The 27,134-nt window shown below is 45.5% G+C and overlaps 1 protein-coding gene across 1 annotated transcript; it reads left to right on the top strand.

Annotated features, from left to right (window-relative positions):
* Positions 1 to 733: 733 nt before the first annotated feature.
* LOC136942493 (dihydropyridine-sensitive L-type skeletal muscle calcium channel subunit alpha-1-like) lies at positions 734 to 27,134 on the top strand. The gene is made up of 43 exons (XM_067235409.1): positions 734 to 1,195; positions 2,336 to 2,441; positions 6,960 to 7,099; positions 7,250 to 7,392; positions 7,822 to 7,974; positions 8,195 to 8,400; positions 8,726 to 8,829; positions 9,050 to 9,195; positions 9,346 to 9,427; positions 9,717 to 9,877; positions 10,725 to 10,950; positions 11,243 to 11,450; positions 11,767 to 11,887; positions 12,080 to 12,194; positions 12,302 to 12,401; positions 12,633 to 12,702; positions 12,874 to 13,006; positions 13,333 to 13,462; positions 13,727 to 13,786; positions 14,165 to 14,271; positions 14,393 to 14,480; positions 14,688 to 14,795; positions 14,896 to 14,948; positions 15,063 to 15,209; positions 15,338 to 15,539; positions 16,036 to 16,194; positions 16,732 to 16,842; positions 17,084 to 17,167; positions 17,622 to 17,681; positions 19,545 to 19,571; positions 20,011 to 20,136; positions 20,258 to 20,323; positions 20,889 to 20,980; positions 21,096 to 21,255; positions 21,607 to 21,734; positions 23,300 to 23,396; positions 23,508 to 23,610; positions 23,736 to 23,837; positions 23,961 to 24,088; positions 24,458 to 24,583; positions 24,820 to 24,965; positions 25,078 to 25,255; positions 25,567 to 27,134. Exons 1-43 carry the CDS (start codon positions 1,008 to 1,010, stop codon positions 25,801 to 25,803), a joined length of 5,427 nt encoding a protein of 1,808 aa, XP_067091510.1. The 5' UTR covers positions 734 to 1,007; the 3' UTR covers positions 25,804 to 27,134.

Genomic DNA, 27,134 nt, shown 5'->3' with positions numbered 1-27,134 from the left:
CCATGTGTCCGTTTTTTGGAAAACGGAGTACCCTAAATCGGCCTTAAGTGATGATTACTATATATTTTTCTGAAAAATGCATTTACTATATAAAATAAAGCATTTTTTTGCAATTACATAACCTGGACACTGTGTTCTCAGTTTTTAATATAATGTTTAATGAATGCTCTTCAGTGTAGATGTATTGACTGGCTGTGTGTTTGATCTGAAAGCATTGGTAGATTTTGAGCACAGAATAAAAGGTTTTTGAGGCAATCATTTGATTTTGCCAGACGATTCATGGCTTGGTGAATGTACATTGAAGACTTGGTTTTGGGTTTTGAGAAAAATGGGTGGTTTTCCCAATTTTTGGGAAAAACTGTTACCACGATAGAATACCACTATACACACAAAGACAGATACGGGTTCACAGCATTCAGTGCAGGTCAGTATGTTTGCAGAGAAGTTAGCCTGGTGTGCTCATGAGGTAGAACAGTGTTATGTCTCTGACATTCCATACCAACTTTCAGCCCTGCTGCGTGTGACCCACGCCCCTGTCCCCTCATGTCACCCCCTCCCCTAGACAAATGACACTCATTGTCTATATTTATATTCTCTGTTCTGACCAACTGTTCAGCCAACCAATACTCACGATCATGGAGAGAGAGAGGGGGGGGGGAGAGAGAGAGGTAGGTCAGACTGGGGGGGAAAGGAGAGAAGAGTCAGAACAGTGTCAGTCACTCTAAGCAAGAGAGACACCAGGGAGCGACCGATGGAGAAAAGCAGAGAGAGGCAGAGGCCAGGACTAAAGGAGTAAACAGGACTAAAGGGGTAAACAGGATTAAAGGGGTAAACAGGACTAAAGCGGTAAACAGGACTAAAGGAATAAACTGGACTAAATGATAAAAGAAGAGACACATTTTGGGGAACAGGACTAAGAGAAGCTTTAGCCCGGAAGCTAGCCCGTTAGAACAGCCTTACCAAGCTCCAACCTCCTGTTTGAGCCGGAGAACCACCTAGGAGCCAAGATGGAGGGTGGCAGCGATCCGCCGATGACGTCTTACATTATGGACGAGGAAACTCTAAAGAGGAAGCAGAAGGAGAAGCTGAAGAAGCTGCTGGCCACGGGGGGCAACCCTCGGCCAGCCCGCTCGCTCTTCTTCCTCACCCTGAAGAACCCCTTCCGGAAGGCCTGCATCAACATCGTGGAGTGGAAGTATCCTGATGGGGTTAGGGGTTGTGGGATCATGACTGGATGTGTGGCTGGATCTAAGTTAATTCAGTTATGGAGTCAACAAGGTTTACTACATGATCGTTGGTTCCTCAACGTATTTTATAGTAACAAAATGTTACTATATAACTATAGTTATCCTGCACTTTGAATCAGACAATATTTAGAACACTTAGTAAAAGCACTAACTTTTAAGGCTTTACTGTCAAAGAGAACTACTTTAGTCCTTTTGCACATAGCCTTGCATAGATTTAGGCCTGCACCCTAAGCAAGGCTAACATGAATGAGTATATCCACAGTAATGGAATTCTTCAATGTGCACTAATCCATGAATGCCGTTGATGGACATAACATTTAAAATATGGGTTAAGTTGAGGCAGTGAGATGATATTTCCAGAGGACAGACAGCTGTCTCAGTGTGTCACAGGCTAAAAGCAGACATGCTAAGTCTAGAGAATGCAATGTCACAGCTCCCCTGCTGGTAGCATGTGGAACTTGCAATCTGAATTAAGTCTATGATAAAAAGTAGCTTCATCCCTAACAAGTCTATCCAACAATACTTGAGGCAGCACTGATTGTTTAAATGTGTCATATTATCCCCTAACAGTCGTTACAAGCTTAATATAGTAGTTTCAACTTGGCACAACAGCGTCATTGCCTTGTAACGGAACCATTGTTGGAGTCTGGTTCTACCTCAGTGTTCTAGATCCTGTTGGCTATATGTGGATGTCCTGCATGTAGCTGCAGATTGCTTCAACATGCAAATGACTCCAAAATAGACCGGAATTACTTTATTGGTGTGGCTGATATCTTTAGATTTCTGAGATGGCCTGTAGTGAGCTCTGCAGATTCTTGTAGTTTTATACAAAACAAGCAAACCCATTTTAGGTGGAGGCGTTGAAATAATAATGTCATGGTTGGCATATCTACCCTGGTGCAAATTCATAGCTTCTCTGGATGTTAACAATATAGCTGCTTGTTACTCCAAAAGTCCAAACATTGTCCTCAGGGAATAATATATATTTTTAAAGCGTTGGTAACTGAGCTTGATTAACACCTAGAAGTTTCTCTATGGGTGTCTCTATGGACCCATTGCCAGTGTATTTCCTGAGTTTTCCCTTCCAGACCGTTTGAGATCATCATCCTTCTGGCCATCTTTGCTAACTGTGTGGCCCTGGCCGTGTACCTGCCCATGCCTGAGGAGGACAGCAACAACACCAACAGCAACCTGGTAAGCGTGTGTTTGTCTGTGTGTGCATGTAGGGTGTATAAGTCAACCTATTTGAGTATATGAGTGTGGTCGTAGAGAGGACTAAGATGTGGATGGCCTTAGCTTAGTGGTGAAGCTTCTGACTGGAGATCACAGGTTCAAATCCTCCTGTACTCCGCTTGGGATGAAAGCATTTGCTAAATCAAATATATTCCCCTTCAGTCCCTCCCTTCCCTTTGATTGGTCAGGGCTCCAAGATCTTGTTTTCTGCAAGACAGGCGGCCAGAATGTAGAAGACACCGGTGTATGTTTCAGCTGGGCATGCTGGTCTGCTCGCTAGGCTGTATGTCAGTTTGACATCATCAGCAGTTATCCGATCCAGTCGTTCGTTGTTTTTGGCTGCCAGCCAACTGGCACTACTTGATGTTACAGTGTCTGGTTATTTAGGTGTTTGCATCTTTTTATACATAAAATATTGAGGGACAGTTCATTTTTAAATGCTTCAAAATGGGAGAAGATACTCTGGGGCTCTGCTTGCTGGAAAGCTAAATTAAGTTATTAGTTAGTGTACGTTTTACTGGCTCATCACACAACAACACTTCTTTGGGGTTCCACTACTACTAGGGACTATTTTTTCGACATGCACGATTGACCTAAAAGCACCTGCTAAATTAATCAAATGTGCTGTAATGTAGCTGTTTTGTGGTGTGTGTGGGTATTTGTGTGGGACAGACACTGATGCCAGCCCAGATGAACATAGCTTGGGGCCAGAGAACGGCTCGCTGGCTGTATTAGTAAATCCTGCATGCGTCATGACAGGGTGAGGACAGGAACAAACAGGGATACACATTTTGGCTCTGTGTCTCCCCCTCTACCCCTTCCCTCCCTGTCTCCCCCTGCCCTCTCTACCCCTTCCCTCCCCTTCCCCCTCCCCCTATAACCCCTCCGCCCTCATTGTCTGAGAAGCGCAACAGATAAAAGCAGTTGATGGACTGTGGTCATATGAGACACAGAGGCTGTAGCTGGACCACTGATTGCTGCCACAAGAACTTCAAACATGTCCACACTTACGTTTCGAGAGACACTGATCTAGGGAGAATTTCACTCAGCCAGAGGTTCAAAGAGGTGTCCATGTCCTGCTTCATAATTGACCTGTGCCATTTTGGGGTCTTGAAAGAAGGGCTGTGAGGACATGGTTTGGTGTAGCTTAGCATCCCCATGTGTCTGCCATACGCATACATAATAAGTGAACCTTATAAAAAAAAGGATAGCTACATTTGTCAGTATATTGAAGGACCACTGCAGAGTTGTCAAAGTGCTTGAATATTTTGTACAAAACAAGCAACCCCATCTTAGGTACTGATAGCATAATAGAGTCTTTTCTACATTGTTAGATTATGTGTTGTGCTGAATCTGAATTAAACTCGGAATTAAACGCAGGAAGTATATGGTACGTGCTCTACCCTGGAATCTGTGTTCAGTCCAGCCATGACAGCTGACCCATACAGTGATGTCAGATACACAAAGGCTCTGGTCACACCAGAACACTAGGCTGGGGCTTGTCCCCTTACACACACACACAAGTTTAGATTCATATTCCTGTGGGGATTCACAATTCAATCGCATTCATTTTTCTCTAACCTTATCTAACCTGAACCCTAAACCTAACCCTAGCATCTATCCCTAACCCCTAGAACGACCCCTAAATTCTAACCCCAACTCTGATTTAATTCTAACACTAATTCAACCTAACCATAAACCTCCTAAAAAAAACTGAAATAACACTTGAACTTCCGTGGGGCCAATAAAATGTCAATTATTTTCTTGTTGTTCTTGTGGGGACAAACAATCCCACTGACACACACAGACGCACAGACAGTGGCTGGCTCGTGGCGTCCCTGCGTGGTGTCCTTGGGTGATTGAAAGGGCCAGGTGTTGCTCACACGCACACTCATGCACACTCTTCCTTCATGTCTCATGGACGCTGAGTGTGTAAACTACTTAAATTTAGATCTTCCCTCGTCAGGGTACTAGTACACAGAACAGGCAGTGGGAGTGTGTGTGTGTGTGTGAATGCATGTTTGTGTCTTACATTTCTTCAAGTACATTCAGGCGGTCACTGTGCAGTGTGTCAGTGTGTGTGTGGACAAAGACAATTGTTTGTGGTGGGATGTTCTGCCTCTCTGTGTCAGAAGTATATAGATAAAGATACACACAGTGCTGTGCTATAAATGCCTCTGGTGAATGTTACCCTGTGTCCATGTTGGGCTGCTGTGCCAGCTCTTTATACAGCAGCACTGTATAAATATAGAGTATATGTATAATGATGCATAAACCTAATTGATTAGAGCTTTATTTACACACCAAAGCTGTTTGCACATGGACTTATCCCCATGCTGAATACTAAGACCTTATAAAGTAACAAGTCCTCAAATAGAACACAGCTTTAAGTTATATTTCAAGATCAAGTTTAAAGAGTAAGCTAACTGTTCTAGGGCCAAAATCTTGCACTGAACTAACTGAAAATGTCATTATGAGGGCCTGTAAAAGAATGCGCCTATATTGATTGGTTCTTGCCTAGTTTGTTTTATCGTTTCCATCCAAGTAGTCTTCAGTGTTTCCTTTGAGGGAAAGTCAAAATGTGTAGCTGAACCTGAGTGTATTTTAAAGGTAGTGTTATGGCTTGAATGAACACTGGGACAGCAGGGATGGTACCTGGGTACAGCAGGGAGGGTACCTGGGTACAGGGAGGGTACCTGGGTACAGGGAGGGTACCTGGGTACAGCAGGGAGGGTACCTGGGTACAGGGAGGGTACCTGGGTACAGCAGGGATGGTACCTGGGTACAGCAGGGATGGTACCTGGGTACAGCAGGGAGGGTACCTGGGTACAGCAGGGAGGGTACCTGGGTACAGGGAGGGTACCTGGGTACAGCAGGGAGGGTACCTGGGTACAGCAGGGAGGGTACCTGGGTACAGGGAGGGTACCTGGGTACAGCAGGGAGGGTACCTGGGTACAGCAGGGAGGGTACCTGGGTACAGGGAGGGTACCTGGGTACAGGGAGGGTACCTGGGTACAGGGAGGGTACCTGGGTACAGCAGGGAGGGTACCTGGGTACAGCAGGGAGGGTACCTGGGTACAGCAGGGATAGTACCTGGGTACAGCAGGGAGGGTATCTGGAACAGGGAGGGTACCTGGGTACAGCAGGGAGGGTACCTGGGTACAGCAGGGAGGGTACCTGGGTACAGGGAGGGTACCTGGGTACAGGGAGGGTACCTGGGTACAGCAGGGAGGGTACCTGGGTACAGCAGGGAGGGTACCTGGAACAGGGAGGGTACCTGGGTACAGCAGGGAGGGTACCTGGGTACAGCAGGGAGGGTACCTGGGTACAGCAGGAAGGGTACCTGGGTACAGGGAGGGTACCTGGGTACAGGGAGGGTACCTGGGTACAGCAGGGAGGGTACCTGGGTACAGCAGGGAGGGTACCTGGGTACAGCAGGGATAGTACCTGGGTACAGCAGGGAGGGTATCTGGAACAGGGAGGGTACCTGGGTACAGCAGGGAGGGTACCTGGGTACAGCAGGGAGGGTACCTGGGTACAGCAGGGAGGGTACCTGGAACAGGGAGGGTACCTGGGTACAGCAGGGATGGTACCTGGGTACAGCAGGGAGGGTACCTGGGTACAGGGAGGGTACCTGGGTACAGGGAGGGTACCTGGGTACAGGGAGGGTACCTGGGTACAGCAGGGAGGGTACCTGGGTACAGCAGGGAGGGTACCTGGGTACAGCAGGGATAGTACCTGGGTACAGCAGGGAGGGTATCTGGAACAGGGAGGGTACCTGGGTACAGCAGGGAGGGTACCTGGGTACAGCAGGGAGGGTACCTGGGTACAGCAGGGAGGGTACCTGGGTACAGCAGGAAGGGTACCTGGGTACAGGGAGGGTACCTGGGTACAGCAGGGAGGGTACCTGGGTACAGCAGGGAGGGTATCTGGAACAGGGAGGGTACCTGGGTACAGCAGGGAGGGTACCTGGGTACAGCAGGGAGGGTACCTGGGTACAGCAGGGAGGGTACCTGGAACAGGGAGGGTACCTGGGTACAGCAGGGATGGTACCTGGGTACAGCAGGGTGTCTCGGGTACCTGGGCCTCTGAAGGCCTGTTGGTGGTCAGCAAACCTCTTCTCTGAACTGAAATGGTAGAGGAGCCACATACCAGAGGTCACAGGTCACAGGGGTTCAGTTTTCACATCGTATAAAAACCTGATCTCAGTGGACTCATATATCTGCGTTTGTTCATCTTCCCGGAACTTTATACTTCATTGCTTTTATTGATCTTGAATATATCTGTATATCAGTTACTTCGCCTCATACATTGCATCAAAGTCTTTTTGCAGTCTGGTATCCACCATAAGAGTACATCAAGTTAAGATGTCAAAACAGTTTTGCTGAGAGCTTGGTTTGAACTGGGTGAGCCACCGCTGGAGCATCACCATGGTAACTAACCCCCTCTTTTCTTCCCCCTGTTGTGGTTGGTCTGCAGGAAAGCCTCGAGTACATCTTCCTCCTCATCTTCTCCATAGAGTGCTTTCTGAAGATCGTGTCTTATGGCTTCCTGTTTCACGCAGACGCATACTTACGAAATTGTTGGAACATATTAGACTTCGTATGTGTTTCTGTAGGGTAAGAAACACATTTATTACCAATTTACAATTGTAAACTATGAAACACTGAACTGTAGTGGTCAAGCAATCTACACAACTTTGCATAAACAGTAGTTCAAGTTTAGTTTTAGGTCTAGCTGTTGACAGTCTGTCCTTCTTCGCGGGGCAGGTTATTCACAGTGGCCCTGGACACCATCAACCACCTCAGTGGGGTGGAGGCCCAGGTGGGGGAGAAGGGCGGAGGCTTCGACATGAAGGCTCTCCGTGCGTTCAGGGTGCTGCGGCCCCTGCGTCTCGTCTCAGGAGTCCCGAGTAAGGAACCGGACCTCGGGGGTTGGGGGTGGATTTGGTTTCCGGGCAACTAAGTTTGTTCAAACTTGACTTTGATGCTTGTCTTTTTATTTTGGCTTGATTCTTTAGGACTCTATGATTAAATTTAGGTAAACCATATGGGACTGAACATTTAAGGAGAATCCAAATGGGGTTGTCTAGAACTGTAGATCAGCCTCTCTCAATCCTGGTCCTTGTGCCGCCTTACCCTGCATATTTTAGATATTTCCTTATTTAAACACACCTAATTCAAATGAATGGGTCGTTACCAGGCTTTTGCAGAGCAAGATAACGACCCATTCATTTGAACCAGGTGTGTTGGAGCAGGGAAACATCTAAAGCATGCTAGGCAGCGGATCCTGGGGACCAGTATTGAGAAAGGCTGATTGTTTTCCTGCTGTTCCCCTCCAGGCCTACAGGTGGTGATGAACTCCATCCTGAAGTCCCTGCTGCCTCTGTTCCACATCGCCCTGCTGGTCTTCTTCATGGTCACCATCTACTCCATCATGGGGCTGGAGCTCTTCAAGTGCAAGATGCACAAGACCTGTTACTACACAGGCACAAGTAGGGCTGCTGGACATCTACACACACTTTGAGTCAAATCAAACATACAGATCCTTAATAGCTCTCAAAGGCCACAAAAAATATTATTGATCTCTTCATGATTGATCAGGGAATGCTGTAAATATTTACTCACACAAGAATAGGTAGACACACATACTGTACCAACAACGCACACACACAGTCCCACACACTTCCCCTAACTCCCCTGTCTGTGCTCCAGACATCATTGCCACGGTGGAGAACGAGAAACCTTCTCCCTGCGCCCAGGCAGGGAACGGGCGTCGCTGCACCATCAACGGGACGGACTGTCGGGCGGGCTGGCCTGGGCCCAACAACGGCATCACACACTTTGACAACCTGGGCTTCTCCATGCTCACGGTCTACCAGTGCATCACCACGCAAGGCTGGACCGATGTCCTTTACTGGGTACTGGGTTTTTATACTACTATTACTGCATCACTGCACTTTACCATTTTTACTTTTCAGAGATCCCTTATGGATGACATTTACTTAGGTTTATTGTTTTTTTGTAACATGAAGACGGTCAATGCAACAATGCAATTTATTTCTCTCTGTCTGCCTCTGTCTCCTCCCACCTACTCTCCCTCTCTCCCTCCTCTCCCTCCTCTTTGCCCTCCTCCTCCGTTCCCTCCTCCTCTCTCTCCTCACTGCCCTCCCTCCTTTCACCTTCCCTCCCTCCGAACCTCATCCCTTGTTCCTCCTCTCCCTGCTCCCTCCCTCCTCTTCCCAGGTGAATGATGCTATAGGTATGGAGTGGCCGTGGATCTTCTTCACTACTCTCATCCTGGTCGGCTCCTTCTTTGTTCTCAACCTGGTTCTGGGCGTGCTCAGTGGGTAGGAGTCTTGTTCTCATGTCCTGTTTGTCAGTCTGTCCTTGGATCCTTCCTGAAGTTCAGCTTTTCTCTTTGTCCACTCCACTCCTCTACCACTTCTTATTCATCCTGCTGTCTTTATTATTATTACCCTATTCCTCTTTATCTTCCTCCCCTCGTTATCCTCCTAATCTCGATCTCTCTCTCCGTCTTCCTGTCTCTCTACTGCCTCCCTCCCCCAGTGAGTTCACAAAGGAGAGGGAGAAGGCCAAGTCCCGCGGAGAGTTCACAAAGCTGCGAGAGACCCAGCAGCTGGACGAGGACCTGAAGGGCTATATGGAGTGGATCACCCAGGCGGAGGTCATGGACAATGACCAGGAGGGACAAGGTGATGACCTCACTCTCCCAGGCGCAGCAGAGTAGAGCTGCTGAACATGGAGGGCACCTGTCTTATTCCTGCCCAATGTTTGTAACAACAGAATAGAATGCACTAGAATGCAACAGCTTGTGACTGTCGTCTGTTGTCCCTGTGGATCAGGTCTGTTACCTCTGGAGGATGGAGGATCAGAAACAGGAAGTCTACGGGACATGGACACCATGCAACGCATCCTGTATTACTAGTGAGTACAGTACAGCAAGACCACTAGTTAGTACACTATATCAAGACCACTAGTTAGTACACTATATCAAGACCACTAATTAGTACACTGCACCAAGACCACTAGTTAGTTACTAACTAGTGGTCTTGGTATGCAGGTATACAGTAGTGTACTGTACACTACTGTATACCTGCTCATACAGCTAGTGAGAACTGTACACTACACCTAAACTCCTTGTCAGTATTTTTTTCTCATCTGTTGCTCTCATCTCTTCATCTCATCTCTTCTTCTCATCTGTTCTTCCATCCAGTAAAAAAGCCCGGAAATTGAACCGTTTCTGCCGGCGTAAGTGTCTGACCTGGGTGAAGTCTGGTGTCTTCTACTGGTGGGTCATTCTACTGGTGTTCCTGAACACGCTGGCCATCGCTACGGAGCACCACCAGCAGTCTGACAGACTCACCAACTGGCAAGGTCAGCACTCGCAACACTCCCATGGCCGTATCCACCATTGAAGACACCGAGGTCCGGACCTCTGTATTTTTTTTCCGAGGTGTATATTAAAATTCATAAAATAATTGGCTGATAATAACTCTTTGGTGCCACACAGAAAACTGACCTTCTCAAGTGACTGCTTGATTGAGTTGACCAATGAAGTTGGCTGGGGGGCGGGCTTTACGCTCCACTGTGCTGCACTCATTGCCAAAGATTTTAAAAACTGTATTTTGTACTCAAATGAATGCAAAAAAAATACGCTCTGCATGCAAGAATTAATTGTGGAAGTCCATATCTAGGTGCAAATCAAATTTAGACTAGGTCTGGGAAGAGTAGGGACCAATTTTACTAGTCGTCTGCTTGTAGTTCATCGCCATGATTCATCCAGAACCAGTAGCTCCAGTGCACGGTCGCTCTTCGTTGGATACTATACAGTGGCTCTTAATTCCAACCCCCCTAGCAAACTTAGTTTTTGGACCTGAACACTCCCTGTCCTCAGGGTCTGCTGTCCTGTATGTTTTACATGTTTCCCGCTCCAACACTGACCACCATTCTAACGAACGGGGTCATCCAACCTGGTAATAACCATTCATTTCAAAAAGGTGTGTTGTAAGAGAGAAATAGCTCAAACATGCAGGACAGGGGGTCCATGAGGACTAGGGTTGATAACCACTGGCATAGACACTGTCTAAGTAGAATATTGGTAAAAAAAAGAAAAAGGAACGCATATAAAATTGTATACCATTTGAAAACATTACTGGACCACAACAAACAGCTTAACTGACCCCCCCCCCCCCCCACCCCCCCACCCTTCCATAATCACCAGACGTCGCCAACAAGGTCCTGCTGTCTATGTTTGCCATCGAGATGGTGATGAAGATGTACGCGCTGGGGCTGCCCTCTTACTTCATGTCCCTGTTCAACCGCTTCGACTGCTTCGTGGTCACCACCGGCGTGCTGGAGATCATCCTGGTGCACATGGACATCATGTCCGTCATGGGGATCTCCGTGCTGCGATGCATCCGCCTTCTGCGCCTGCTCAAGGTCACCAAGTAAGACTCGCTCAGGTAGAGAGGGAGAGATGTGCTCAGGTAGAGAGTACGTTAGAGATATGCTCAGGTAGAGAGTACGTTACAAATATGCTCAGGTAGAGAGTACGTTAGAGATATGCTCAGGTAGAGAGTACGTTAGAGATATGCTCAGGTAGAGAGTACGTTAGAGATATGCTCAGGTAGAGAGTACGTTAGAGATATGCTCAGGTAGAGAGTACGTTAGAGATATGCTCAGGTAGAGAGTAATCACTAATCCCTGGCGTTTGTGTTTGTGTGTGTTTGTGTGTGTCAGGTACTGGACGTCCCTCAGTAACCTGGTGGCCTCCCTCCTCAACTCGGTGCGCTCCATCGCTTGCCTCCTGCTTCTCCTCTTCCTCTTCATCGTCATTTTCTCCCTGCTTGGCATGCAGGTGTTCGGGGGCAAGTTTAACTTCCCCAACCGGCCCAAACCTCGAAGCACCTTTGACAGCTTCCCTCAAGCCCTCATCAGTGTGTTCCAGGTCGGTCCACAGCAGAATCAACGTGAATTAAAAAGAGTTAACACTTCCATAACTGGTGACGGGTCGTAACATAAGAAATGGTATTGATGAAGTGAAATGATAAAGTGTAGCAATTCAGGAAGCAACACTGTCACCGGTAGAGACCTAACATGTCCAACATGTAGATGGGTTTCAAACACACTAGATCTGAATGTGGATGTATTGTTTGATGCTCCTCTTTGGTTCCTCCAAAACACACCCTGACACACGTTCACTCAAACCAACTCAAGTAATATGAGGTGGTATTTGATTTTTTTTTTGCTCTTTGTTTTGCCAGATCCTAACAGGTGAGGACTGGAATACCGTCATGTATGACGGCATCATGGCATATGGAGGTCCCATCATGCCTGGGATTCTGGTTAGCATCTACTTCATCATCCTCTTCGTCTGTGGAAACTGTATCCTTACAAGGGAATCCCTGAACCTGTGCGTACATGGTCCTGATGCCTGAGGATTTTCATCTTTAAAATAAGAATGTTTGTACCCACACCGTTTCTGACCTTGTGTATTTGTGTGGGAGAGGTGAAGGTGTGTAGGGTTAGAGTTGTAGGGTTTATTTGTCCTCGGAAGGAAACTTTGACCTCTCTCAGACATCCTGCTGAACGTCTTCCTGGCCATCGCCGTGGACAACCTGGCGGAGGCCGAGAGTCTGACATCGGCTCAGAAGGACAAGGCGGAGGAGAAGAAACGCAAGAAGCTGCTCAGGTGAGGGAAGACTAATAATAAAGGTCCCAGGTCAAGCTTGGGAGCTGTATGTCTGCAGGAGAGACCTGGGTATGCTATTACCAGCTGCTCTCTCTCCCTGTCATCAGGGCCAACATGCCCGACAAGGCAGCTGAGGAGAAAGCTCTCCTGGCCAAGAAGCTGGCAGAACAGAGAGCCAAGATTGACGGCATCCCCACTACAGCTAAGGTATAACTGGAAATAGATACAGCTCACACAGCCAACTGGAAATAGGAATAGCTCACACAGCCAACTTTATATAGGTATAACTCACACAGATAACTGGATATAGGTATAACTCACATGACCAACTCGACTTTTTGGGAAGTTTCAGCATTTTTGTTGTTGTTGTTGCAAACCCCTTCTATACATACATATAGAACATCTATAAACAATTTTTTTGTTTGTTCTCCCCTACAGCTTAGAGTGGACGAGTTTGAGTCCAACGTCAACGAGATAAAGGACCCTTTCCCACCAGCAGATTTCCCAGGTGAATAGATTCTCTCTCATCTCTCACCTGGACTAGAAACATCTGTGTTGAGGAGCATGGGATGATGACATCAGATATCTCTTCAAAGATATCTGATGTCATCAGTTTTTCCATGTCAGAGGCCTTTACAGATTACTTCTCTGTTTACAACCGAACATCTCTGTTGCCCAGGTGACGATGAGGAGGAGGACCCTGACATCCCTGAGAGCCCGAGGCCTCGGCCAATGGCAGACTTGCAGCTGAAGGAGGAGGCGGTGCCTATGCCAGAGGCCAGCTCCTTCTTCATATTTGGTCCTCAGAACAAGTAACGATGAAGAGGATAATGAGGATTATGATGAAGATGATGAGGATGATGATAAGGATGATGAGGATGATGAGGATGATGATAAGGATGATGAGGATGAAGAGGATGTTGATAATGTTGATTATGAGGATGATGATGATGAAGGTGATGAGGCTGATGATGATGACCGTTGACCACGTTATGGTGTAGATTCATTATGATTTTAAATGAGTCACTCAACAATATACCTTTCTCATTTGTTTAATGGTAATAACATCTTTCTGACAGGGTCTAATTGGTAAAAGTTTCCAACGACAAATGTTTTTGTCGTTTGTTCCCCCTCCCAGGATCCGTAAGCTGTGCCACCGCATCATCAACGCCACCACCTTCACCAACATCATCCTCCTCTTCATCCTCTTGTCCAGCATCTCTCTTGCTGCTGAGGACCCTATCGACCCTGTGTCCTTCAGGAACAAGGTGCCCAGATATCTGCCTGTGTCAGTTAACCTTTCAGGAACTGTCCATGTACTATATTATTCTTTATTTTCTTTTATTTGAAAGAGTCACTAGCTGTTTTATTTTATATTTTACGACATGAAATGAAACATGTAAGAAAGGACAAGCTACTGTCAAGATTAAAACCCTTCTTTGTATATTCAAGTGTTCTGATCTCTACAGTATGAGACATTGTGTTGGACTGCTCATATGGAAGTCTAACGCCTTTTTCCTGTTTCGTTGAAGGTGCTGGCATATGCAGACATCGTCTTCACTTCCGTGTTCACGGCTGAAATTGTGCTCAAGGTAATTGGGATCAATCGGTTTGTCAATGCATTGTTGTGTTTCTTTTGTATTGAGGGAGGCTGTTGTTTAGTAGAAGTAATGATTCAGTTGAGTCATTTAAAGCTGACAGAAACAACAGTACTGACACCTACTGGTGTGATGAATTCAATCACTGCAGTGATCACTTATGATGGAACACTCATTTTGAGTGTTCCATCATAAGTCTAGTAAACGTGAGTCAAAAATATATTATATAATATATAAAATACAGTATGTAATGGTTTTGTCTGGGTATATGTTTGGCAGTATAGAAAGTATAAAATGTCTGGTCTATTCAATCGTATAAACTTGGCTATAGTTTTACATCTGTATTTACCACATTGATGTCCACCCAACCAGATGACTGTGTATGGAGCTATCTTACACACTGGCTCCTTCTGCCGGAACTCCTTTAACATCCTGGACCTGGTGGTTGTCAGCGTATCCCTCCTCTCCATGGGCATGGAGTAAGTAGTCCCTGGGACATGGGATTTGGCTAGAGGGTGTCACATAAAAACGGATTGTGCCCTCAGACATGTTGTCTCTCTCGAGGGGGGCGTTTAGTGATGGGTTGTGTGTTGTGTCCAGGTCCAGTGCCATCTCCGTGGTGAAGATCCTCAGGGTGTTGAGGGTGCTGAGGCCTCTCAGGGCCATCAACAGGGCCAAGGGTCTTAAGGTGAGCTGGTGTGAGCATCATCCATCCCATTTACCTGCTTTTTACCTTGTATATCTGCTTTTAGCCACCCTGTACATTTATTAATGGTTTTTGTTACTGTATATTTATACTGTAAATGGGATTATATGTTCCTTCTTCATACTTGATGTGTTTTGTAAGTCTGACATTGCCTTTGGTAAAGTGTGTGTGTCGTCTGCGTTGGTTTAGCACGTGGTCCAGTGTGTGTTTGTGGCCATCAAGACCATTGGAAACATTGTGCTGGTCACCATGCTGCTGGACTTTATGTTCGCCTGCATCGGAGTCCAGCTCTTCAAGGTGACCTGCACTCTCAAACACAAGTCTCTCCTTACCACAAGAGAAACATGGCAACCAAGAACCCTAACTGAACCGTGGTGTTTGCGTGTTCTCTCTCCAGGGCACGTTCTACGCCTGCACAGACCCTGATAAGATGACTGAGGCAGAGTGCAAGTAGGAACACATGCGTATGATTTCATACAAGCTCATCTCCCATTGAATCCTCTGCCTCCTTCTTTATTTGCATCACTGTATATCCTCCTTCCCCCCCCGCCCTCCCTCCACCAGGGGGTTCTATATAAAGCACCAGGAGGGGGCTCTCCATGAGATGCAGGTCCATAAAAGAGAGTGGATCAACTCAGAGCTCAACTTTGACAACATCTTCAGCGGCATGCTGGCTCTGTTCACCGTCTCCACCTTCGAGGGCTGGCCCAAGTGAGATGGCATTTGATACCGACGCTCTTCTGGGCTCTAATATAACCCTCGCACATTCACAACATCCCTTTACCTGTGGAACTAGAACTGTTTCGTGAATGTGCTACTGTGTGTTTCTGTGTGTATAGGCTGCTGTACAGAGCCATTGATTCCAACATGGAGGACGTGGGCCCAGTGTTCAACAACCGCATCGCCATCTCCGTGTTCTTCATCATCTACCTCATCCTCATCGCTTTCTTCATGATGAACATCTTCGTGGGCTTCGTCATCGTCACCTTCCAGGAGCAGGGAGAGCAGGAGTACAAGGACTGTGAGCTGGACAAGAACCAGGTGTGTGTGTGTGGGGGGGGAGAGAGCAGGAGTACAAGGACTGTGAGCTGGACAAGAACCAGGTGTGTGTGTGGGGGGGGAGAGAGCAGGAGTACAAGGACTGTGAGCTGGATAAGAACCATGTGTGTGTTCGGAGTTGGTGTGTGTGTGGTCAGTCTGTGTGTGGGGTTAGTGTGTGTGTGTGGGGGAGTGTTTGTGGTGGGTTAGTATGTATGTGGGGTCAGTGTGTGTGGAGTCAATGTGTGTGTGTGTGGGGGGGGTAGTGTGTCTGGAGTCAGTGTGTGTGGAGTAAGTGTGTGGGGGGGGTTAGTGTGTGTGGAGTAAGTATGTGTGTGGGGGTGTTAGTGTGTGTGTGTGGGGTCAGTGTGTGGGGGGTTAGTGTGTGTGTGTGGGGTCAGTGTGTGGGGGGTTAGTGTGTGTGTGGGGGGTCAGTGTGTGTGTGTGTGTGGACATGCAGAGAATCTGAAGCCTGTTGTTGCGCCTTGAACCATCCCAGCGCCAGTGTGTCCAGTATGCCCTGAAAGCACGGCCCCTCCGCTGCTACATCCCCAAGAACCCGTACCAGTACCAGGTGTGGTACATCGTCACCTCCTGCTACTTCGAGTACCTCATGTTCCTGCTCATCATGCTCAACACCATGTGTCTGGGGATGCAGGTACGCTGCTAACAGTTGCAGGCGTTGAACACGTTAAGTGTTGAGAACAAAACTAAGTATTTGTCTGTTTTGGGCAAATTACACTTTAGGGATCACCCAAAATAGATAAATATTAAGTATAGATTGAGTGGCAATTCTCTCTGTACACTGTAGAGATTGACTGTAAATATATTACCATAGTAAAAATACATGTACTGAACTGTTGGTGAAATGCTCCAAACATTGGGTGTAGTGAAATTAATTTAATCTGTTTTTGAACATTTGCCTATTTTCCTTTTTCTGGTCTAGTATTTTTTTTTTCGTACATATGCTGAAAAGCGTGTTATAATAATAATAATAATAATAATAATAAGACTTTATTTATATAGCACATTTCATACAAGAATTGCAGTTCAAGGTGCTTTACATAAAATCTATAAAAACAATAATACAAGTAATAAAACCCTTCTGAGATAAAATTAGTCAAATGCTTTGGTAAAAAGAAAGGTGTTAGAATTGACATGGTGCTGTGGTTTGTTCTGCTGCCCTGTATTCTAGCACTGTAACCAGTCAGAGCATGTGACCCACCTGTCAGACATGTTGAACGTAATCTTCACGGTTCTCTTCACCGTGGAGATGCTCCTCAAGCTCATGGCTTTCAAAGCTAAGGTCAGTCACTCTGAAGATACGATCTTCCTCAAACAGGTCACAAGACTGACACTAATTTAATTATAAAACGTAAAATGAAGTAGTTATTACCTATATATACTGTATATATAGTCTTTTTTTCCTCATTTCACATACATACTGTATAATCACAATAATCTGTGTATTAAACTGTCCTTCCTTTGTTATAAAAACACAAACTCATAAACACACACTTTGACGATGAAAGTCTTCTCACCCACAGGGTTATTTTGGAGATCCGTGGAACGTGTTTGACTTCGTCATCGTCATCGGCAGTGTGGTTGATGTCATCTTGAGTGAGATAGATGTAAGTACCACGCACACAAACAACGTCCAATGGACACACACAAACACACATTGTTCACGATGACCAATAGTGAAACAATTATTTATGTTTTTAAATAGAGTGTTAGTAACGACACTTTTTGGAATACAGTTTACTCACTTTTAAATAATACATGATAAAATATATATATGCTTTGTATTTTACATTCCATGGCTTGTATTTACTGATGTAGAACACAAAATGACGTTGGCACATTTATCTGTTTGACATTGTATAACTTTGTATAACTTCTGATTGTTTTTCCTGGTCAGCGGTAAGAATTCCTCTTTACTGTTCGAGATAAATTAAACGACATGCTCACTCTACAGTACAGTATTAGTAGTACTAGCACTAGTACTGGTAGTACTCACAAAACACCTGGTATTGTCTGTTGACTGTGTGTCTATCCTGATGCTCCACCCACTCACTTACTCAGAGACATACTGTCCAGACCCCCCTACCAGTCTTCGACAGCAGCATTAGCTCTGAGGATGCGGTTAGTATTCCACCTCCTCACCCTCTGGATGCCCCTCACTCCCTCACCTCCACTGCCACCTGTTCCCCTGCTGCACACCTGCCCTGAGCCACACCTTCCGATCCTCTCCAGCTCCAGGCCCTCTTCCAATACCTGAACTAAAGCCTCCCTTCCTCTCCTTCTAAACAAGGTCATTGCAACAGCGTTTAGTTTGATGATCTGATGTTCAACTAACCGACATACAGAAACACCCCATCAGCTCATGAGGGAATAAAATACATATTATTTCCAAAAGACAAAGTATCAACCAAACGTTATTTGAAATTTGATGTTGATAAATCTTGGACTAAACAGAGTTGCTGCTCAGTGCCATTTTGACTCAGTTTGAGTACGTAGAAGATGAAGGGAGGAGGAAAGGCATCTGGTGTTTGAACAGGGCCGTGTGTCATGCCACCCTGAAGCTACATCTGCCATGCCTTGAACACCACAGTCTTGATACTCCTTACTTTCTGCCCTTTACAGCTGGTCCCAGACCTGCCGCGTCAGGTAGCTCCCATATGGAACTGGAGATTGGAGATGTAATTCTATATCAATGTAGTTGTTTGGGGCAGAAAATAACTTGTGGCACTTTGCTTCACCATCATGTGTCTCTCTGTCAATCATTTGTCGAGGAACTGTGAGTGATATCCTTCTGTGATTTTACTGTAATTTCTCCACGTAAATGGTAGATGGATGGTAGAAGTCAGTTCAAGGGATGGTCCACCCCAGGATAAAGGGAATCAGATGGTTTGATTTTGAACGTTGAAAGGTGTTGGATATCAAAACAATTTTCACTCAAAGTGAGTTTGAAAATGTTACCCGGAGTCCCACCGCCCATGGAAATATGTTCATAAAAACAGTCAAACCATTTATCAAATTGACCTACCGAATACAGGAAAGAAAAAACAAACTGTAATTATTAAAGTCATCCTTTACTGCTCAAATGTTTTTTTCCCTGCCATGCTCTATATTACTGTAGCAATTAACATCTACTGTACAGTATTTGTTTCAGGAAATTAAGTTATGTTCGTGACAATAACACAATATACTTCAAATTGCCATTGCAGTAAACCTTCAGAAGATCCTTCAATCCATGTTCCAAAGCACCCTTGGGGCAGTGTGTCTATCCTCTTGTGTTTGTTGTCCTGTCGTCTGGGTTCTACTGGTTTTCTCTCTTTTTCTCTTTTGGTTCTTACCTCTTTTTTCCTCACATTCTGCCCTCTCGACCCTCCACGTCCATCTCCATGGCTGGCTTCCCTCTCCTTGTTCTGCCTCCTGTGGCTGGTGTCTGTCCTCCTCTGATCTCCCTTGTCTTTCCTCTCTCAGGCAGCTTTGACCTCTTCTGGAGGGCTGTACTGTCTCCACGGCTGCGCTGTAATTATTCACATGCTTCAACTTTTTCAGTGTTGCTTTGACCTCACTTGAAGCTTGCCGAAACGTTGGTCAAATGAGTGTTGCACGAGATTTTCCTAACATTGCACAAGCTGTTCAATGGAACTTCTCAATAGCCATTACTAATCATTGTTTTGATGTCTATCACACCACCATCTGTTGATGTAACATTTAGCATTTTCTGTGCGCTAACTATTATTATTCATGCAAGGGTTAACACCATAACATGGTGATGATCTTTAAACACCTGGATCCTTTTGATGTTAAAGAATCCCGGTAAAGACTCCATACTTAGTGCAGTTTAGTAAGTGTCATTTTGATGGTGTGTTTTGCCTGCGTAACTGTGTAGGAGACTGCCAGTGGCCAACTCTGTTACCAAGACTGAGAACTAGGCTGGCCAGTGGCAAAACATGAAGTCATCTCTCTATAATATTGGTGCCTTTGCTCTTTCAGGAGGTGAACCCCATGCAGGCCATTGCGGTATGTGCAGTTATCCATGTTTCCATGTCTTCATATTGTACAAAGATTTCAGATTATTTACTGTGATACCTCAAGGAAATATGAGGGATGGAAGTCACAGAAATGTTTTGACAAAGATGGAGGTGCTTGTCAAAATGCTTGCGGAAAAAAATAGAATGATGAATTATCAGGTGATATCAGGTCACTTCCACCCATTAATCGTTTGCAGCAGATGTAAACAATACATTGGTGGAAGTATGAAAGATTGCTTGCTGTAAACAATCAAGTTTCCCAAATCAATTGACAATTTATCAAAAATGTTAAATTAATTTAAAAAATTCACAAGCCTTTTCATTACCTCCATTTTTGTCGCATCCACCCCTCACAAGGAAATGATCAAACTATAGCAATTGGTAATTTACATAAAATATACTCACTTCAATGTTTTTTTTCTGTAAAGGCATCTGAAAATATGAGTGTGTCGATCACATTCTTCCGACTTTTCCGCGTCATGCGTCTGGTGAAATTGCTGAATCGATCTGAGGGAATACGGAACCTCCTCTGGACCTTCATCAAGTCTTTTCAGGTCTATCATCTACGTCCTTGTTAGATGAAGGTTGTGATTGGCATCCAGGTGTCAATCTGAGTTTGTTAGAATAGATTTCTTACCGTGTGTCTGTCTGATGTTGTGATTGGTTGTTTTGCAGGCTCTACCCTATGTCGCCCTTCTCATCCTCATGCTGTTCTTCATCTATGCTGTTGTTGGGATGCAGGTTTGTTATCAAACACACACACAAACCTAGGATCAGTATATAAAAGATTTATTGATTACCCATGACCCTTTACCTATTTTGCAGAAGTAAATTACTCATACACCCGACATGGGACTAGCTTTAGCTAACTGAATACATTACAATGGAAGACTAACCAAATGTTGCCTCTGACTGAAATTACATCCACATAAATGGTTCTTGTCATGTATACATTAACTAGATTAAACCTGCAATAGGTATCATTATCAAATAAATTCTAATACATTTGAAACAGAGCCCCCAATTCTTGTCTGAATGTCCATTCTTTCCTCCAGCTCGAGTTTGACTATGTGATAATTCAGTTTTAAGATTGTATGACAATTTTGTGTGTTCTACAGAGCAAAAGTTAGCTACCATTAGCTTTTGGCTAATGGTAGCTAAGGGTACTGTTGCTATAGGTGACGAGTGATCGCTGGTCCCATGAAGTCCAAACTTCTATTTTGTGAAAGTGTAGTTGTCTACATGACACATTCAACCTGAAAATACACCTTCCTCTAACCACTTAGCCTTTGTCTTCTCATTGTAGATCTTTGGTAAAATAGCCTTGGTGGACGGAACGTACATCAACAGGAATAACAACTTTCAGACATTCCCTCAAGCTGTGCTGGTACTCTTTAGGTGGGTGTGCTGTTTCTGGGTGGTGTTTCACTAAATCACCTTTTTTTACACTTTTCAGAGAAACATTGAATGTTTTTGTTTTGAATGAGGACTAGGGTTTCCATTTCCTGTGCAGGTGTGCTACGGGGGAGGCGTGGCAGGAAGTGATGCTGGCCTGCTTGTACGGGAAGAAGTGTGACCCCAAGTCTGACTTCCTGCCCGGGGAGGAGTACACCTGTGGAGCTGGCTTCTCCATAGTCTACTTTATGAGCTTCTATATGCTATGTGCCTTCCTGGTAAACATCTACCCACACATGCAAATATATATCATCTATATATATAAGAACAAACCCACAATGTAAAAAAACCACTACACAAGTAAATAAATAGATAATCAGTTACATAATGTTTTCATTAAATTAATTAAATTTAAGAAAAGTTACATTTCCCACAATGCATCACAACATAAAGGTGAAGATAGTTAGATAGTAGATAGAGTAAAAACAATAGATATATAAGATAAGGTATATGGAAATGCATGTAATTTTACAGGCTCATTGTATCAGTTTGTATTTGTAATTTGCACAGGATTTTACCATTATTCAGAACAAACACATACAGATATTATTGATTTCTGTCCTCCACAGATCATCAACCTTTTTGTGGCTGTCATTATGGACAATTTTGACTACCTAACCCGTGATTGGTCAATCCTTGGCCCCCATCACCTGGACGAGTTTAAGAAGATCTGGGCCGAGTACGATCCTGAGGCCACGTACGTGTGTGTGTGTGTTTATTCACATAAACATGTAATTTAACAAAACAGAAACAGAAGAGCCATCTCTTTATGTTGAGTGTCTTACCTTCAGTTCAGATTGGTGCACGTCCAGTAGGTTGTTACTGTTCCAGACTTTTGGACAGATGATTGGAGAGATACCAGAAGTTGGTGAGGTGGTGACTTGAGCCAGTCTTAGTGGACAGAGGTGAAGAGGTGTTGATGCCTGGGGACAGACCCAGGAGGATGTCACTGGATGAGGACCAGAGGAGAGCAGAGGGTATCCAGGGGGATGTCACTGGATGAGGACCAAAGGAGAACAGAGGGCTGGAGGGTATCCAGGGGGATGTCACTGGATGAGGACCAGAGGAGAGCAGAGGGCTGGAGGGGATCCAGGAGGATGTCACTGGATGAGGACCAGAGGAGAGCAGAGGGCTGGAGGGTATCCAGGGGGATGTCACTGGATGAGGACCAGAGGAGAGCAGAGGGATGGAGGGTATCCAGGAGGATGTCACTGGATGAGGACCAGAGGAGAGCAGAGGGCTGGAGGGTATCCAGGAGGATGTCACTGGATGAGGACCAGAGGAGAGCAGAGGGCTGGAGGGTATCCAGGGGGATGTCACTGGATGAGGACCAGAGGAGAGCAGAGGGCTGGAGGGTATCCAGGAGGATGTCACTGGATGAGGACCAGAGGAGAGCAGAGGGCTGGAGGGTATCCAAGGGGATGTCACTGGATGAGGACCAGAGGAGAGCAGAGGGCTGGAGGGTATCCAGGGGGATGTCACTGGATGAGGACCAGAGGAGAGCAGAGGGCTGGAGGGGATCCAGGGGGCAGGGTGTGGGCTGTGAGGAGATGGTCCTCTTCAGAGTCCTCCAGTGTCCAGAAGGTAGCTGGTCACTGAGCTCACCTGGTGTCTGAAAAGGACCCTGCGGTCACCAGCAGTCAGAGATGAAGTGGAGGAGGGAGGCGGGAGGAGAGAGGAGAAGGTGGAGGGAGGAGAAGAGATGCTGGAGTTTATTTTGGAACAGAGTACAGGCTGATGTTGTTGTGGCCGGGAGAGGCTACACGGTCACAACTACAATCGATCATGACAGTGTGACAGTGTGACAGTGACAGTAATGAGTGTGACAGTGTGAAAGAGTGACAGTAATGAGTGTGACAGCGTGACAGTGACAGTAATGAGTTTGACAGTGTGACAGTAATGAGTGTGACAGTGTGAAAGTGTGACAGTAATGAGTGTGACAGTGACAGTAATGAGTGTGACAGTGTGAAAGTGTGACAGTAATGAGTGTGACAGTGACAGTAATGAGTGTGACAGTGTGAAAGTGTGACAGTAATGAGTGTGACAGTGACAGTAATGAGTGTGACAGTGTGACAGTGACAGTAAGGATAGGAATGTCAGTGTGATAGTGACAGTAACGACAGTAATGACAGTGTGACAGTGACAGTAACAGTAGTGACAGTAATGACAGTGTGACAATGTGACAGTAATGACAGTGTGACAGTGTGACAGAGTGACAGAGACAGTAGTGACAGTAATGATAGTGCGCATCCTGACATGCAGGGGGCGGATCAAGCATCTGGACGTGGTGACTCTGCTCCGTAGGATACCTCCTCCGCTGGGCTTCGGCAAGTTCTGCCCTCACAGAGTGGCCTGCAAGGTGACAACCACACCAACTATGTTAGCAGTGCTAGCATAGCAAAGGAAATTGTTTCTCATTTGTGTTTTGGGGCCAAATGCTAACTTTTAGTTTGTGTTTCTGTGTCTGTAGAGGCTTGTTTCTATGAACATGCCCCTCAACAGCGATGGTACCGTCACCTTCAACGCAACCCTGTTTTCTTTGGTCAGGACTGCACTGAAGATCAAGACTGAAGGTGTCTAGTGAATGCACGGTCTTGGTGTCTCATTTGCATGCGTGTGTGTATGACAAAGGGGAGAGGGCGTAAAGAAGAGAGTAATTTAGGATTTGAAAACTGATAACTGTGCTACTATTGGTCAGGTAATTTTGAACAAGCCAATGAGGAGCTGAGAGCCATCATCAAGAAGATCTGGAAGAGAACCAGTATGAAGCTGCTGGACCAGGTCATCCCACCAATAGGGGGTGAGGAGAACATATATGCACCACACAATCCGAATCTGGAACAGTCTGACTCCCCCCCCCCAAAAAATCCCCAAAGACATTTGGTGTTGTCTGATTGTGAAACTGTGGGCATTGATGTGACAGATGACGAGGTGACCGTGGGGAAGTTCTATGCCACGTTCCTTATTCAAGATTACTTCAGGAAGTTCAAAAAGAGACAAGAGGAGTACTATGGCTACCGGCCCAATAAGAAAAACACCACAGAAATCCAGGTGGGCTGTCCTCTCAACAACAAATATCACCCATACAGAGAAAGACCCAGAGTTGTGTAACCAATGAGTTCTCATGCACAAAGTATGAATACAAGTTTGATTTACACTTGCCTTCCACTTTGAGTCCTGACAGGGAACACACACTGGGTAAAACATAGACAGACGTACAAGACTGCAATACAAGATCAGTAAAAAAGTAATATGTAAATTATAATTTCGATTATTATAATAATTTTAATTATATATTTAGGGATAACAAAACAGTAATATGAAGATACAATGGATATTCGGGTGAATATGTTATTCAGAGATTATTGTTTAGAGCTACTATTAAGATTTTGAGGCCCCCCCCCCCCCCCCCCCCCCCAGGCCGGTCTGCGGAGCATAGAAGAGGAGGTGGCCCCGGAGCTACAGAGGGCCATCTCAGGAGACCTGATGAACGATGAGGAGATGGACAGAGCCATGGATGAGGCGGCAGAGGAAGGCATCTTCAGGGTGAGAGGAGAGGAGCAGGACGAGAGGAAAGGAAAAACAGAGCCCTAGAGACACAGAGAGAGCAACAAAACTGGATGGAAAGCCAGGGGGAAAATGTACTTGAGTGCATCAGGGAGATGGTGCAGAAGGCAGGACATGAAACACTGATAAGGAAATTGTCTCACATCTTCTCTGTCTCTTTCTATCCCTTCCTCTCTCGCTCACTCTCTCTCACGCTGTCTGTGTTGACCATTCAGAGGGCAGGCGGTCTATTTGGGAACCATGTCGACCCCTTCTCAGAGCACGGAAACCAGAATGCCCAGGTGACCAGCCAGCGCCCTCTGCAGTTTTCCGATGGAGAGCCGGTGCCCAACAACATCAACAACAACAACGCCAGGCAAAGGTACGGGGGTTTGCGTGTGCAGGTGTGTGTGCGCACCAGTATATTGTGTGCCAGCTCTTCCTGAATGCTCAAGCCGGTGGATGAGGATGTGAACGTCTCCTGTGCTCTGCAGCCTGCTCTACGAGGGAGAAGGTCCCGTCCAGGTGTATGTGATCTCAGGAGCCAGCAGGTGTTCCTCTCTGTCTGAGCTCCAGCTCCAGAGCAGCCCCTCGCAGCAGCCGGTGGGCCCTGGGGCCCCGCTGGCCCAGGGGCCGGGCCCACACAGTGCCGTAGACCAGGTGATCCAGGAGGTGAGAGCACAGGGGGAATCTATCATTTGGTGTGCTCATCTGTAGAGCCATCCAGGCACTGCCAGGGGTGTTTGTAGTTATAGACAAGCTAGGTGGACCCCCACCTGCCCTTCAAAAACACTTTTTTATTTAGTGAACATTTCGACACGTGATCCAGAATGGCCAGAAACGCCACTGACTAAATGCTACACTGTGACATATTTTGATCTTTGTTAAATAATACTTATATGACTTAACACAACAGCACGGTCAAAACATTTTAGTTGTGAGGAGTGTGCTGGTAGAGTCATGCGTCCTCCTCTGTGTTTTAGGCGCTGATACACAGAGGTCTGGCCGTCTTGGCTGACGACCCTAGCTTCCTGTCCCTCACAAAGCAGGAAATGGCCGAAGCCATGAACTTTGACCCAGAGGACATGGAGACCTCGGCCTCACAGCTTCTGAGTGGTCCCAGAGGAAAGGCCAAACGGAAGAGACGACCTATCCCTCCTCTCCCCACATCAGCACCGAGCCAGCTCAACCAACCAGCTACACCCAACAACCTAGTGTAGACTAATAGGCCACAGCTACTGACAGCTGCTGAATCTTTTACAAATTGGACAGTCCTGATTGGGTGTCCTGAGACATGGGAGGATGTCTGATTGGTTGAGCCGATGTTGAGACACCTATGTTACTGTACTACTGGATGTTTGTTGAATGATTTTATTAGAAAGAACTGCTTTATTACAGTGAACCTGCTTTATTACAGTGACTCATCGTCTAGAGAGGAATAGAGACAGTGGTAGAGAGAGAGAGGGAGAAAGTAAACAGAGAGATTACATTTTTTTATTAAAAACATTTTATTCACAGTACAGATAACTGTATAAATGATGTGTAATGTTCAAGTAAACATCTTATTGTTCCAGTTGAACATGATGTTGACTTTTGACCTGTTGATGTTTTGCTGGCATGACATGTTGGCCATGATTGACATCCTTGAAAACCATATTTTTGTATTGTGAGTAATGTCTAATTGGACAAGACCTTTGTCTTTAAGGACCCAGGTGCATTTTAGTAATAGTAAGCCAAAGTTACACAAATGACCCATGTCCATTATTGTGCCAGAGTGTCATGTTTGGATACTCTTAGGATTATGACATCATAGCAGATAACAGAAGCTAATGTTGACTTTAAGTCTCCCAGGATCAGTACTCTGGTTGTGGTTGATCGGAATAATTCTTTTTTACACAATCAGGGACAGCATGGTCAAGGCCTTTTTCCTCTAAAACTATTTTTATGCTTTTTCATTATTTTGCAGACCCAACCATCTCTGGTCTGTTTTTCTTGAAATGAAAATTTATTTAATTTGGGTTTTTGTTCAAGTTTAAGACCATTTATTGAATGTGCCATTCACAGCTTTGTTGTAGAGATCAAGCCACAAGGGCAACAGAATGTAGAAGTGCTGGTGAAGTGCACTTTTCAGAAACTAGATTGTCTTCTGAAAAGGTTGTGGTTGAGACACTGTTTCTTTGTTGGTAATGTAAATGTCAAGAAGAGGCTTGGAATTACAAATGTAGTACTTTATGAGAATTCTAATGTAAAGAAACCTTTTATAGATCCACCATAGGCATCATTGTCACTTGTCTGTGGCAACAATGCTATTTTTGTCGTAAAAATATTCAGTTGAAATATGATTGTTCTGTCAAATTAATTACATTTTAAAATTAATTATAAAACACCAGTAGCATGTAACGCTCAAAGGTGATAAATTGTATTAGTATGAATAAATGACCGAGTGTAATTGATTATGCACGCAAAATAATCTTTGTCACCATATTGAGATTATTTGCACTTGTCCAACAGATATGCAGATCACCCCCAAAATAAAGAGAGATACCAAGAA

This window comes from Osmerus mordax, chromosome 1 (assembly GCF_038355195.1).
Source record: "Osmerus mordax isolate fOsmMor3 chromosome 1, fOsmMor3.pri, whole genome shotgun sequence".
Classification (NCBI taxonomy): Eukaryota; Metazoa; Chordata; class Actinopteri; order Osmeriformes; family Osmeridae; genus Osmerus; species Osmerus mordax.
Note: the sequence above shows the minus strand (reverse complement) of the source record. Positions and strands in the feature narration are given on the sequence as shown.